Source organism: Heterocephalus glaber, unplaced genomic scaffold, assembly GCF_053883595.1.
Source record: "Heterocephalus glaber isolate CG9 unplaced genomic scaffold, H.glaber_assembly_v1.0 deba00000470, whole genome shotgun sequence".
Taxonomy (NCBI): domain Eukaryota; kingdom Metazoa; phylum Chordata; class Mammalia; order Rodentia; family Bathyergidae; genus Heterocephalus; species Heterocephalus glaber.
The window spans coordinates 4,557,181-4,570,854 of NW_028258145.1; the positions used below are offsets into that span (position 1 = coordinate 4,557,181).

A 13,674-nucleotide genomic window follows, 5' to 3' on the forward strand; every position below is an offset into this window, starting at 1 on the left:
TTGGTCATCACCACTGGGAAGGTCAGGGATGCAGCTAGGTAACAGTGAGTTACCCTGCCCAGAAAGCCAACAGTGTTGAGAAATCCTGTTTTGCAGAAAAAAATTTGCTGCTACTAGCACCAGATCAAGCTTCTTTGTAAAAAAACTCCAAATTCTCTGTTTCCTTTTGGCCGTGATGATGGATATAATGGTGGGTGTGTGTGATGCCCTACTTCAGGCTCTGTCCCCATTAGACTGTGAGCTTTCTGTGGTACAGACGGAAGCTGCCAGACCATCACTGTATCCTGGGTACTCAGCAAAGAGCCTGGTACATAAGTACTTGCTCAGTAAGCAGCTGTTTGGTGGATGAATTACTAAATAATATCTGTAAGTGACTTATAATTCTTTGCATATCATGGTTGTTTATGATACAAGGGATCTAGAGCCAAAGAAAAGTTTTGTTAAACTGGTTATGGTGGTGCATGCCTACAGTCCCAGCATTTGGGAGGATAAGGGCAGGAGGATCACCATGAGTTCAAGGCCAACCTGGGCTACACAGTGAGATCAAGGTCAGCCTAAACCACATAGTGAGACCCTGTCTCAAACCACAACCGCCCAAAAGTTTTGTTTTATATTTCTGGGCAATTTTTTATTCATATTTTTCTAATACAGCTTTTCTAGATTCTTTCAGCCTAGAATTAAAGATAATTGCTTTCAAATGAGGGTGCAGAAGCCTAAGTTTCTGGGAAGTGGTAAGATTTAGGGTCTTGTGTGACCTTCTGACAACCCTCTTGCATCTTTAACTCATGGGCTAAAGCATTAAGTACCATGTCCCTCTTGTGCCCTTCTCTGCCAAGTCTGGTGCTCAAATGTTATCTCTCTGCCAGCCTCACAAAGCCCGGCTTGGTTTTATGGGCACAGTGACCTGGCAGAACTCAGACGGTACCTGAGCTCTAAGGCGATGGGTGGTCCAGGGCCATCAGGTGAGCATGAAGTAGGGGAGCACACATATCACACTGGCTGCAGAGGCATCCAGAGGGGCTGGGTCTTTAGAGAATGCTGGCTTTCAGTCTTATCACTACCACTTTGCAGATAAAGAAACAGGCTCAGAACGATTCAGCTAGCTTCCCAAGCTCACATTGCAGCTAGGAGAACAGATGGACTGCAAACTCAGCCTAGCTATGACCGTCCATTCCTCCCAGGGGAATACTGGAATTGCCCCTGAGACTGCCGGAAAAGGGGTGAAAGGGATCACCCATTGTGACCACTACACCTGTTAACAAGGGTGGAGGGGGAGGGAGCCCCCTGTATTTGATGTGGGGTTCAGTCTCAGCTTTAACTGCCATAGGGTATGGGCTTTTTCCCAATATGGAGGTTGGCTGGTTGAAAACTCCCAATTTGCTGGAATAATGCTTCTTCGGGCTCTGAAATCCTGCCAGGGGGCTTGGAGCTCCTCCTTGGGTGGGTTCTTTCTCCCTTGGTCCTCTGTGGGGAGGTGGAGGAGTCCTCTGCTCCAGATTCCCCCAGAAGCAGCCTTTGGGGTTCCCTGCAGGACTTCCCACCTGAGTTTGGACTGCACGGCCAGAGACAGAAGTGAGGACTGTGACTTATTTTGATTCTACTTGAGAAAGGAAGAGTGTCAACGAACCGTGAGGTCTCCGGCATGCGACTGCAGCTGGCTGTCGGCCTTGGGCTTTTTGTTGGAAGAAGAGGAAGTGAACACACCATTGCCATGAGGTCGGCTGGAAGAGGTTAAGTCCTCAGTGGAATATTTGTGTTTAGACGCATCGGAGAGGGGAGAGATGGGTGACCGGAGCATTTTTTCATTTTTATTTATTGGTATTGCCAAGCTGAGAAAAAAAGAAAATTATAGTAACAGAATATCACATAGTGGCACTGAGAAAGGTAAATGTTTTATATATGACCCAAACCTCCCATTTAAGACCTGCTGGTAGGAAGAAATTTATTGGGAATTATTATTAGGAACAACTTAATGGCATTAGGACCATAACAAACAATAAGTAAATCTTATTATTATTATTATTATTATTTGGTATCGGAGACTGAACTCAGGACCTTGTGCTTGTGAGGCAGGCGGCAGAACCACTGAGCTAAATCCCTGGGCCGCAAATTTCAGTTTTTGTTTCTTTACTCTTTCTACCAGGACGAACAGTAATTCTGGAGTTAGTGCCAAAAGAAATGACCAAGAATAATATAATACTTTCATGTTCTGGGTTTTTCATCCAAGGATCTCAAAATAACAAGCATAAGTGGCAAGTAGTGGGAATTCAAAACAATGATAAATGAGCTCTTCATTTTTAAAAGGACTTTGGCTAATATTCAAGCTTATCCTAATTGTTATATAGACAATAACAGAATCAAAAGATAACCCGCAAAGTATGTAGCCAACTGTCAATTGTTGGGTTTCTGATGTAGCCAGACATTGATCAGAATAAACGCAGAATATATAAAGTGTTATTAGAAATGACTATGTCTAATCCCTAGCTCCTCATTTTACCTTCAAAATTATCTATTCATGAATATAATGTTCTCCAAAATCAATAATCAGAGAAGATGGATTCCCTTATTTGTAAGTCTCTGCAATGAATATTATATTGTTAAGCTTTGCTTGATTACTTCACTTTTAGGGGGAAAAAAGTAGTGTTTTGGGCAGACACATTAAACTGAAATAAACTCAATCACTGCTAAGTTAAGATGTTTCTAGAGGTCACCTGATACAGTCAGTTTACAAAGGGAGGTAAACCCACTTAGCAAAGATTTAGTCATTATTCCTGGGGTTATGATCTCTTAATTGCAGGTGTCGGTTATCACTGCAAACAAGCCATTAAAGTCACCTCAAAAAGCAATTTCCTTAGCTGGTGGTCACAGTGGAGAAATTACAAACACAGACCTCTAGAACAAATGACAAAGCCAAGATTCTTAATGTTATGCAAATAGATACATGTTGGGATAGGGTTTCTGGTTCCAAGAGCACTGTGTGTCTAACAACTTGGGAAAAAAGGAAGGAGATGTGCAGAAGAAACCACTTGGTGTGAATCCAAAGTAGCTCATCTTCTGATGGTAAGGACATTGACGCTGAAGGCAGATGTGAAGAGCCTGACTCTGTTTCTTAAAATGAGACCGAAAAAGACTTATTTCTCAGTGTCTGTCATTTCACATGATTTTTACTGTGCATGGGAAACCGATTATGACATTAAATATTGTTACGAATGTATGACTGTTCCCTCCACATCATTGCCAGTTTACATATTCAAGTTGACCACAGAAACTTTATCTGATGGGTCGTCACTTCATCTCTGGGGCAGTGTTGTCACTCTGGTAAACCTGCCTCAGCACTCACAATTCCAGAGGCACACAGACCAGAAAGAGGCACAGTCCCAGAAGAAATTCTGACACGTTTTTCACATGCACTGTTTGATCATATAACTTAAGCAAAACTCTCAGAGTTGGGAGACTCTGCCAAGACAAGTGTTTTTAATCTGAGGTCCATGCACTTGGGTGGGAGAAAGTGACCTTTTCATTTTCTCTCTAAAGAACATTTCCTGCAATTACAAGAGAGCCCAAGTAGGCAGAGGAATGGTTAAGTTGGAATTGTATTAGCAAGATCCGTGATACATCTCTGATGGATATCAGAGATATTTTCATGTCATATCACAGACATTTTGAAACACTGTTTGCAATTCATTGCTACTTAGCAATTCTGGTCATTGCTAGATTGGCTAGAGAGATTATGAAACGCATTAACAAAGAAGCACACATATAACCATATCACACATTTAAAACTACTGTGGGGCCTCAGTATCCCCGTTCATGTTTTCCTCTTTCTACACAGAGGCTTGCAGCGGGGCCGGTCTGCAGGCCTGACTGTCCGTCCCATGCCGCCCTTCTTTGTCCTGGCCCCCTTCCTTCCCAAGGTGACCCCAGGGCTGCCATGGGCCTGTGTGCCCATGCCTTTGCACTCCAATTTCCTCTCCGACTTTTAGTACTGCTCTACATCTTTTCCTAACCTTTCCGTTTACATTTTTATGTGTTGCTCAGAAACATTAACCTCCCCTTAAGAACCCTGTGTGTACAACGGGGAGAGTGAGAAATGTCTCGGCAGAGGAAAAGTGGCTTCTGTGCAGAGATGCTTCTAAATGGAAAGAGCATCCATGACTGATAATAGGCTACTCATGATGCGTCCCTGGGACCTTGCCTGGCCACAGTGCCATTCATCACAGCAGGTGTGGTGCATGGTGGGGCCCCAGGACCCCCTTCTTCAGAGGACGGGCTGGTTGGCTGTTTGACTTTGGAAGCACAGATGTTTTCTAACTGCATCAGGAGCTCCAGGGGTGCCACCTGGAGACTCCACTCAGGTGCAGTTCTGCATCCTTAGAGAGCCTAACATGCTCATGGGTTTAGCAGCTACCTTCATAATACTAGCTTGAAAAGCTGGTAATTAAGTTTTTTGGAGAAGGGAGTGTTTTGGGGAGTACAGAACTGTGTGTCCCTTGTAATTGGAATTTGGTTAAAGAGAGGGGCCTGAGTGGCCACAGGGAGTTATAGCAGAGGCATAGTGATAAGCCTTAGGGAAGCAAGTCTGCCGATGTGGACTAAAAAGTCATCAAAAGACTAGAGACTGTGTGTCTAACAACTTGGGAAAAAGGAAGGAGATGTGCGGAAGAAACTACTTGGTGTGAATTCAAAGTAGCTCATCTTCTGATGGTAAAGACACTGATGCTGAAGGCAGATGTGAAGAGCCTGACTGTTTCTTAAAATGTGCCTGAAAAAGACCTATTTCTCAGTGTCTGTCATTTTACATGATTCATGACCCTGCCCCAATATGGCACAGGCTTTCAAACCTGGGGTCCCTCCAGCTCTTCCTCACCTCCCAGGGAACGCACCTACCTGTTGATGTTCACGTTGCAGTGGTTTGCAGACGAGGTATTATTGGCAGAGGCAGCCAGTCGTGAAGAGCTTTCTTTCTCTCCCTGGGCCTTCTTCATCTCCCGGTCATCGTCTTCGTTGTCGCACTAGGTAGGGACCAGCAAAAGCCAATAAGCTCTGGATTTCAAGGGGTCGCAGTGAGCCCCAGGACTCGGACCTCCAGAGCCAGGCCTCCTGCTAAGCCCTCAGAATGGGGGCCCCACGAGCTCCTCATTGAACCAGGAGGAAATCTGTGGTGTGTGCTGTCCAGAACTTAATGTGAGAAAGGCACGATGATGCCCTGACCAAGACATAGAGGGACATGTGAATGATGAAGCTGCATGGGATTTGGTCCTAGAGCAGACCTGTTCTAATTTACACTGCTTTGGGCAGTTCCAGGCATCAGACTGAGGTATAAAAAGCACATGTTCTCTGGGTAAGCCTAGGTCTTTCTGCTCTGAAAGTTGTGGCTTTTGCGAATGGAAGGGAGAGGCTGTTACATCTCGGTGTCTTAGTTCTGTGCAGAATTCCCAGCCCCTGACATCTTAAAATCATTAAGGTGCCTTATTATAAGATAGGACTTGCATTGTATTTTTGTTCATTTGTTTGGTACTGGCTATGGAACAAAGCCTTCTGCACTGAGCTATATCATCAGTCCTCTTTTGAATTTTGAGACAGTGTCTTGCAAAGATGCTAAGTTGCCCAAGCTAGGCTTGAACTGAGGTGACTGTCTTGCCTCAGCCTCCCAGAGTACTGCGATTATAGACATGCAACACCGCTTTTTCTTTCTAGCTGGGGTTGTGTCACAAAGCTCCTGGATGTTTACACTGTAACAGTGGCCCCAGGGAGGGCCCATTCCAAACCTTCCAGTCACCTTACGGGACTCCAGCAGGGTGAGACCTGGCACCTTGGAGAGCAGGTCTATTGGTTGACTTCTAGCACCCAGTTGGGTCCTAAATACCCAGAATGCCGAGTAAGAGTGCTATGAAAATGTCCTTTCCTTCTCTTCTGTCTATGGTCTCATTAGGCCTCACAAGTTGAGCTCATAGGCCTTATTAGGCTTAGGGTAAATGAAGTTCCCTGTGTTAATAAAGGGCATGAATAATACAACTCTTTAAATACAGAGCATTAAGGGCTTTATATGTATGTTATTCTTATCCACGTATTGTATATGTCTGTATGTTTTTCTATTTACTTATCTATGTCTACATGTACATCTCTCTCTATACCCATGTATGTCTGTATAGCCATGCATATTTCCAATCTATGTGCCTACTAATATCTACCTCCATGTATTTCTTATGCAGCCTACCAATTTATCCACCAACTTCAGAGTTACTATCCACGTTTCCCTAGGTGATTGATTCATTCTACAAAAATTGAGCACCAACAAGTAATGAGGAAGGGGAAAGGTGTCCAGGGGAAGACAGGAAGAAAGAGGGGCGGGGAAGAAATGAGACAATACATGACTTTGTAAAGTAATCAAATAGAAGACACTTCATAGTCTCCCTCTTTAACCTATCACAGTGGTGTTTATTTGCTATTTCATGCTTTGTTCCTTTATATGTGGGGCTCCTTGCGGGGGCGGGGGGGATGAAGACTCTCAAAAGCTGGGTGTGCTCCAGGACTAGTGTACGTGTGCAGCCCACCAGTGTCAGGTCCCACCTTCCACAATGATGGGACCTACCTGCCAGGCTAGCCTGGGTGGGAAGTCCCATTAGGCATTTTCCCTTCCCATGTCCCTATCAACCCATGGTGAAAGACCCAGGAGCTTTCAATCTTCTCTCTGAAACACCTCACTGCCTGGACTGGGGCTGGGCAGAATGGGAACCCCAACCTTGGCCCTTTCAGTGTTGCATGTGTGGAACTTCTGGGGGCAAAGCTTGAGTGGTCCCTGGACTAAGGTGGGGGAAGGGGGTGGCTGCATGGGGCTGGGGTGCCAGGGGCCAAAGAGCAGTCTGAGGCCTCCTGTAGGAGGAGCAGAACACACCTGCTACATCACTAACAAAATCCAAATTTGGGATGAAATGAAGTTTCAAGATGGCAGCCACAGCGCTACACTCCATGGCCCCGTGGGAGGTCTAGGGTTTAGGGAGTTGGCCCCAGAGTCTAAAAATGGTTAAAAAAAAAGGATACCAGGTCAGGTCAGTGAGGTCAAAACCCTCAAACTTTCCACCCCGCGTGAGTACCCTCAGTGCAAGGAGGATCCAATATGGGGTGGAAGTGGGGTGCTGAAAGGTAATAGCCAAAGGTGAACAGAAACTATACTAGTGTCTGTTGAAAAAAATCATCTTTGCATCCTTACCAACAGGAAAGGCAAGCAGCTGCTTTTCTGAAGCTATTTCTTTTCATGAACTTTCTTGAAAGGGGTTCAAATTCTACTTTATAGGGATAAATTAAATGTACTACGTGAAGAACAGATTCTTAGACATTTTGTGATAAATTTCCCTGCTGCTGGGTGCCCTTTAGGTCATGAAGATGACTGTCAGAAGGAGACCGTATGCCTTCTCCATTCTCAATTCCAAAATGATCTTGGCCAGCAGAAGGTGACAAACCTTACTCCCCAGCCCTCCTTAAACAAGAATTTGAGACAGCTGATATCTCACTTCGAGACTTGGGCCAGACAGCTGCCTATGTTCATTCCTGGTTTTCTCTTTGGCAACATAACTCGGGCCAGTCACTTAAAGTTCAAAACGTTTATGTTTTTAACTGTTGTGAATAAAGTTATTATGAACATTACAAAAAGTTTATGGCAATTTCTGTCAAAACATGACAGTGTGTCCTGATCCAACTTAATCATCGGTTCTCACACTGTGTGACTTCTGGCTCTTCCCCAAAGTCAAATGACCACGAAAGGTAAATATTTTCAATCAATTCAGGACACTGAGGTAGCCAGGAAAGCGCAACTAAAGATACTAACGAAAGAGAACTTCCAGAACTGCTTCAGAAAGTGGCAAGAATGATTGGGTGTTTTCAAGTTGAGGGGAGGATTTTGAAGATAGATAATGACAATATTTCTCACTGTAGTAACTTTCTGCAATGTAAGCACTCACTGCATTGTTTGATCATACCTTATAAATGAACGTTCATTGTTCTTGGTAATGACTTTGCTCTAAATTTGGAACCACTCATAAATACTGCAGTCTTTAGTTTGTCACTTACTATGGTCCAGGTTATTTTTGAAGATGCAGCAACAGGAGGCAGAAAATACCATGATCATGCCGGTGTCCCCTGCAGACCTGGCTGAGGGTCCAGCACAGGCGGCCAGAGGCTCTCACCGTGCATGACCTCGCCTCACCAATTCAGCCTGCTCATATCTCCTGGTACCACTTCCTTCTGGGGCCTCTGGTTACTCCATCCAATGTTCCTCCTCCCAGAACCCCGTTCTCAGCCCTCTCCACCTCAGAGTCCTCCTGATCAACACTACATCTCAGCAACAGCTCTGATGTCGCAGCTTGTGCTGGGGCTCAGGGTCACCCATATTCACCTTCCACCAACCAGCCTGAAACTCCACCAGGGAGCTGGCTTCTTAGGTGGTCAAGCGATTCCACCATCAATGCTACCCTGCCAACCACTCAGCTTGTGCCTACACAAAATAAATATTCCCTGTGTGTTTGACTTTGTCCTCATGCAGTGAAAGAGGGCTCAATTATAAAACTGGAATGGAGTACTACTCTAACATAAAGAAGGATAGATTGTAGGAAAATGATTGCCCCTTGAGACCACCATGTTAGGTGAAATAAATCAGACACACAAACTTCAGTATTACACAACTCCTCTTATATGAGAAGCCCAAAGTATAAATGATTACAGAAAACAAAATAGAAGATAGATAATAGGAAACAGGGACATAGATCTTTGGAAAATGAAAGAGGATGGAGGGCAGGGAAAAGAGGGGAAGGGGAATAAAAAGAATTAAGATGTGTTAAGTACAGGTACCTTTCCTTAAGATGAATATATAACTTTTTTGGGGGGGTTTCTTTGAGACAGGGTCTCACTATGTAGTCCAGGCTGACCTTGAACTCTCAGCAATCCTCCTGCCTCAGCCTCTTAAGTGCTGGGAGGACAGGCCTGCCCTTCACGCCACCCTCAACCCAGACCCCCCCATGCTCCACCCCCTGCCTATAGTGAAGCCAAGTACCCCTCCCCCAGGCCCGGCCCCAGCTACCTTGCGTTTCCTCTTGGACTTCGGCAGCGCCTTTTCGGGGGTCGTGTCCAGCGCGTGGCCGGGCGCTGCCACCTCAGGGTCCTTGGCAGCTGGAGCACTCAGGACCCCGGGCTCCTGGGGCAGGTGCTCCGGGATCCTAGACAGGAGAGTCAGGTCGATTTTGACCCAGAGGGACCTGATCTCGTCACTGTCCTTCAGCGGGGAGAGGAGTTCGTTGCGGCCAAAGGGGACCAGCGTGTAGAACTGCTCCTCCAGCTCCTTGGCGATGTCGCTGGTGGTCCTGGCGTTGATAGAGCCCACGGGGGCCCGCGGGCCTGTGCCCCCGGGGACGCCGCTGGCCTCCTTCAGCCTCTGGTCGCCACCGGCGGAGGTGGCGGAGCCCGTGGTCACCTGTGCCTTGGACAGCGGGTACTCCTCCTGCTCTGACTCCAGGTCCGACTCAGAGGAAGAGGACGAGGACGAGGACGACTCGGTCTCGATGAACTCCTTGGACTTGGGCACGGTCCTGCCGATCCCCCGCGTGCGCCGCTTGTCGCAGGGGGCGGCGCGCAGCTCTTTGCGGTGGCTCGTCCTGCCTGCGCCGCAGGGCCTGGCCTTGGGGGGCTCGGGGGCGGTAGCGCTAGGCCCTAGCGTGTCGGCAGCGGCGTCCTCTGGCCGGTGGCACGCGGTGGCAGTGGCGGCGGCTGTGGCGATAGCGGCGTCGGCGGCCGCGCTCCGTTCCGCGCGCCGCGTGGGCTTCTTGGCCCCGGACCTGCGCGTGGGCGCGGGCGCGCTCTCGGTGGGGACCCCCGGTGGCGCGGGCGGCGGGGGCGCGGCAGGGGCCACGGCGGCAGGAGGCGACTTCTGCTTGGCTGCCTTGCTGCCCGGGGCCTTGTTGGCTGTCCGCGGCCTCTGCTCCTCCTTGCAGACGCCCTTGACGTCCTTGTCCCGCAGCACGGCCAGGCCCGCGTCTGGCAGCTTCCCGCAGTCCTGCGCGTCCTCCTTCCCCGCCGCCGGGTAGTACTGTGAGCCCTCGGGCCCAGGCCCGTCACTCTGGGTCAGCAGGGGCGGCTTGTGGGGGTTGACTTTGTTGAGCCATTTATCCAGCTGCCACTTGTTGGAGGATGCTGGTTCAACCTGGAAGCAGAGAGAGAACCCCTGAGAAACCAAACAGCTTTTACTAGGCTCACTGAAAAGGGCCCGGCCGTTCTTATCTGGACCTTCTTCTCTGGGTGCAAGAGTGAAAACCAGCAGAGGACTGGGAGACCTCGGTGTGTGCTGTAGCCCTTACTTCCTCTGGCACTTAATGTTCCATCAGAAGTGTCCTGGCCAAAAAATGAGCACTTTCAAGAATGTGTCTATATGTATAATTACATACACTGGAGATTCCATGATACTTAACTGGGGAATAATAGACCTTAAAGTGCCCCCTTTTTTGGGTGAGACTTAACACCGAGAGAAATCTGAGAACCTACAATCCCAAGGAATTAACACATAACTTATGTGGCAAAGGCTAGGATGATGCAGTTATTTGATAGCAGAGGCAATCCTGTGGCTGGCTTAGCAGTGAGAACTCCCTTCCCACAGGGATGTGTGTATTCCTGCCCGGTGCACTTTGGCAGGTCACTTGGTTCGTGCGTCCTGAACCTGCTCCTGTCCCACTCTGACAAAAATATTCAGACACCCAGGTGATGGTGGAACCTTTCCAGGAAGCAGAGTTGGTGACAGAGCACATGGTGGACCACACAGGGTTTAAACTCTGACCCGAAGGTGAGCTCTGGGAGGGGGTGGTGCCCATGAACACCTGGAAACGGGACAGGAGATGTGTGGATGCGCCCTGCCACCATTGGGAGAGATCCAGAGTTCTGAGTTGAGTTTCTAAGAATTTGTATTCCAAAAAGCTTGAGAACCAAGACTCCTAATACAAATCAGTTTTCACAGCATTAGGATTATTAGTTAGCAAATGACTGGATTGAGAAATGCACAACTTTTGCTAGGGTATCTGCAATTTGTCAGTCCATGTGAAATGGGAGAAACATTCTTAGGGATTGAGGTGATGATGTATTTTTCCTTTCATATGCTTCCCCCTTCCCCCAAATTCGTGTGTCAGGCAGCTGTGCTTGAGATACAGGTGGTCAGGGGCTTAGCTCAGGGAAATGAGAAGCCCCTTATGGGCTGAGAGGAGGGACAGGGGCCAGAAAGAACTGGCCACATGGAGTGTGGGGATCCGCCACTCAGAGCTGTGGCAGGGGCTGTGGATGTCCATGTAGTTGTCCACGATGAGACTGACCACACTTGAGGGAAGACTAGCACTGAGTGTCCAGTGACTTGGGAGGGGGGCAAGACAAGTTCAGTGGTGGCCAGAAAGAGGATGTAAGGTACCTTATATAAATGGAGAAGATACCACTCCTGGGGGCTTTGAGGATGGAACAGCTTTGTTTTGAAACAGAGGTGTGAGAGGGAGATCCTCACCTCAATGCCCTGACAAGGAGTCTGGTCTTTTAAAACATTTATTTATTTATTTATTTATTTATTTATTTATTTATTTATTTATTTATTTTTTGAGACAGGGTCTCACTATGTAGTTCAGGATGGCCTTGAACTCATAATGTAGCCCAACTGGCCTCAAACTCAGGGTAATCCTCTCACCTCAGCCTTCCAAGAGCTGGGATTACAGGTGTGCAGCACCACACCTGAAAAGGAGTTTGGTCTTTTGATTTTATTGTTTTTTTTTGCTTTGTTTTCATGCCACCAAAATCCAAAATAAGATGCAAAGGAACAAAAAGATATATTAGTCGAGTCCCCTTTATCCAGAATGCTTGAAATGAAAAGAGTTTTGGATTTAAAAAGTTTTTGGAATATTTGCACATGTATAGTGAGATAATGGGGATGGGACCAAAGTCTAAACATAAAATTCATTTATGTTTCATACACAATTTTATACACTATTTGTAATGATTCTGTGTGTGGAACAGGCCTCACAGCATAGGATTTTCCACTTGTGGCCTTGTGTCAGTGCTCAAAAAGTTCCGGATTTTGGAGAATTTCAGATTTTAGGGTTTTGGATTAGGGAGGCTTAGCCTGTATCATCTTTGTACCTTTGAGTTGTTAGATATAAATTCTTGCTTTATATTGGTCTTTCCAGAGAAAGATGTTGCCTAAAGATGTTAGAGGACGCCAGACATCAACACAGATAGCTTCTTGCCAAAGGGGGTGCCCTCCTCTTGCCTGACATTAGCTGACCATGACTGAAAGCTAATTTGGTGGTGCCTGCCTCCATTTTTCCCACATGTGACCACTGGAGATCAAAGCCTTCCATTCTGCTTCAGCTTCCCCAGGCAAATGGGACCCAGTACTAACCAGAGCAGAAGGGATCTCATGAGGAAGGGTGCATGTATCAGAGAGAGAGCTTGCATGCCTGGGGCACAGCACGGCACTCAGCCATCTGCCACTACGTTTAATACCAGCTCTCCCTCCCTCCAGAGCCTGTTATGGCTCACATCTCTAATAGGAGAGAACAAAGAAGATCATATGGAGCCCAACATAGCTGCACATGGGAAGAATCACATTGAAGCTTCCAAGTGGGAGCATTAATAGTGAAGAGCAGAATTTAATATGTTTAGTATGGTCCTGTTGCCTGATGTGCTTTAGGGTCATTTTTGTCTGCACTTCACAACTGAACAAATCAGTCTGAAGTACCACTTTCAACACATCACTAAATCACACTCCCTTTCCCAAGGATCTACAATAACCTCCTATTACCTCTCCAATGAAACCTAAATTTTCCCTGCTGACATTTAAGGGCCATCATCTGGTGATCATTGCTCATTGCTGGGACACCTAGAATATGCCTCCCACTTTACACATCTTATCTATTTGAATCTTTACAGATAAGAAATATTATCTCCCTTAAGTTGTAGATGAGGCTCAGAGGTTAAGTGACATGTCCAAAGCCGCAGTGCTTCCAGGCTCCACCAAAACTAACCTGTGCTTACTTAGATGTAAAGACCAGATTCTGGGCACTGTTGCCTCCTGTGACGGTTAATCTTGACTGTCAACTTGACTGGCTTGGGAGATGCCTAGGAGATCAGTAAAGCACACTGGTCGGTGTATTTGGGTGGGTGATGGAGGTGTGACCTTGGGGATCATATTTGGTTCCTGACCCCTTCCTTTCTGGCTCGTCCCTGCTCTCTCCTTCCTGGATGTCTTAGGTGAAGCAGCTTTGCTCCACCATGATGTTTCTGCCTTGGAGCCAGCTAACCATGGACTGAAACCTCTGAAATCCTGAGCCAAAGTAAACTTCTCTTCTTTAAATTGTGGGTGGTAGGTATTGTGTACCAGTGACAAAAAGCCAACACAGAAAATTGGCACCAGAGATGTGAGGTTGTTGCTATAAGTGTGCTTGACCTTGTGGTTTGGGGGGAGTTTGGAAAGGTTTGGAGATGTGAGGTAGAGAAGCCCGAGAATGATGTAAGCAGAGCCTGATGGGTGATTTTGGTTGGAGCTCAGAAGCCGAGAATGTTGACAGGAATATCCACAGCAAAGGTCAGGCTCAGAAGGGTTCAGATGGAATGAGGACTCTATTAGGAAGTAAACTAGAGGGCACACATATTTCATCCTGG

At 47.0% G+C, this 13,674-nt stretch overlaps 1 protein-coding gene across 2 annotated transcripts in view; it reads right to left on the minus strand.

Annotated features, from left to right (window-relative positions):
* The window catches only part of Aff3 (ALF transcription elongation factor 3), a 521,980-nt gene that overhangs the window by 33,884 nt on the left and 474,422 nt on the right, over positions 1–13,674 (minus strand). For both annotated transcript variants that reach the window (XM_004844437.3, XM_004844436.3), the window contains 3 exons: positions 9,074–10,189; positions 4,888–5,012; positions 1,628–1,829 (listed from right to left, as the gene is read on the minus strand). In XM_004844437.3, the coding sequence (XP_004844494.1) occupies positions 1,628–1,829; positions 4,888–5,012; positions 9,074–10,189 (1,443 nt within the window). The remainder of the gene's footprint in view (positions 1–1,627; positions 1,830–4,887; positions 5,013–9,073; positions 10,190–13,674) is intronic.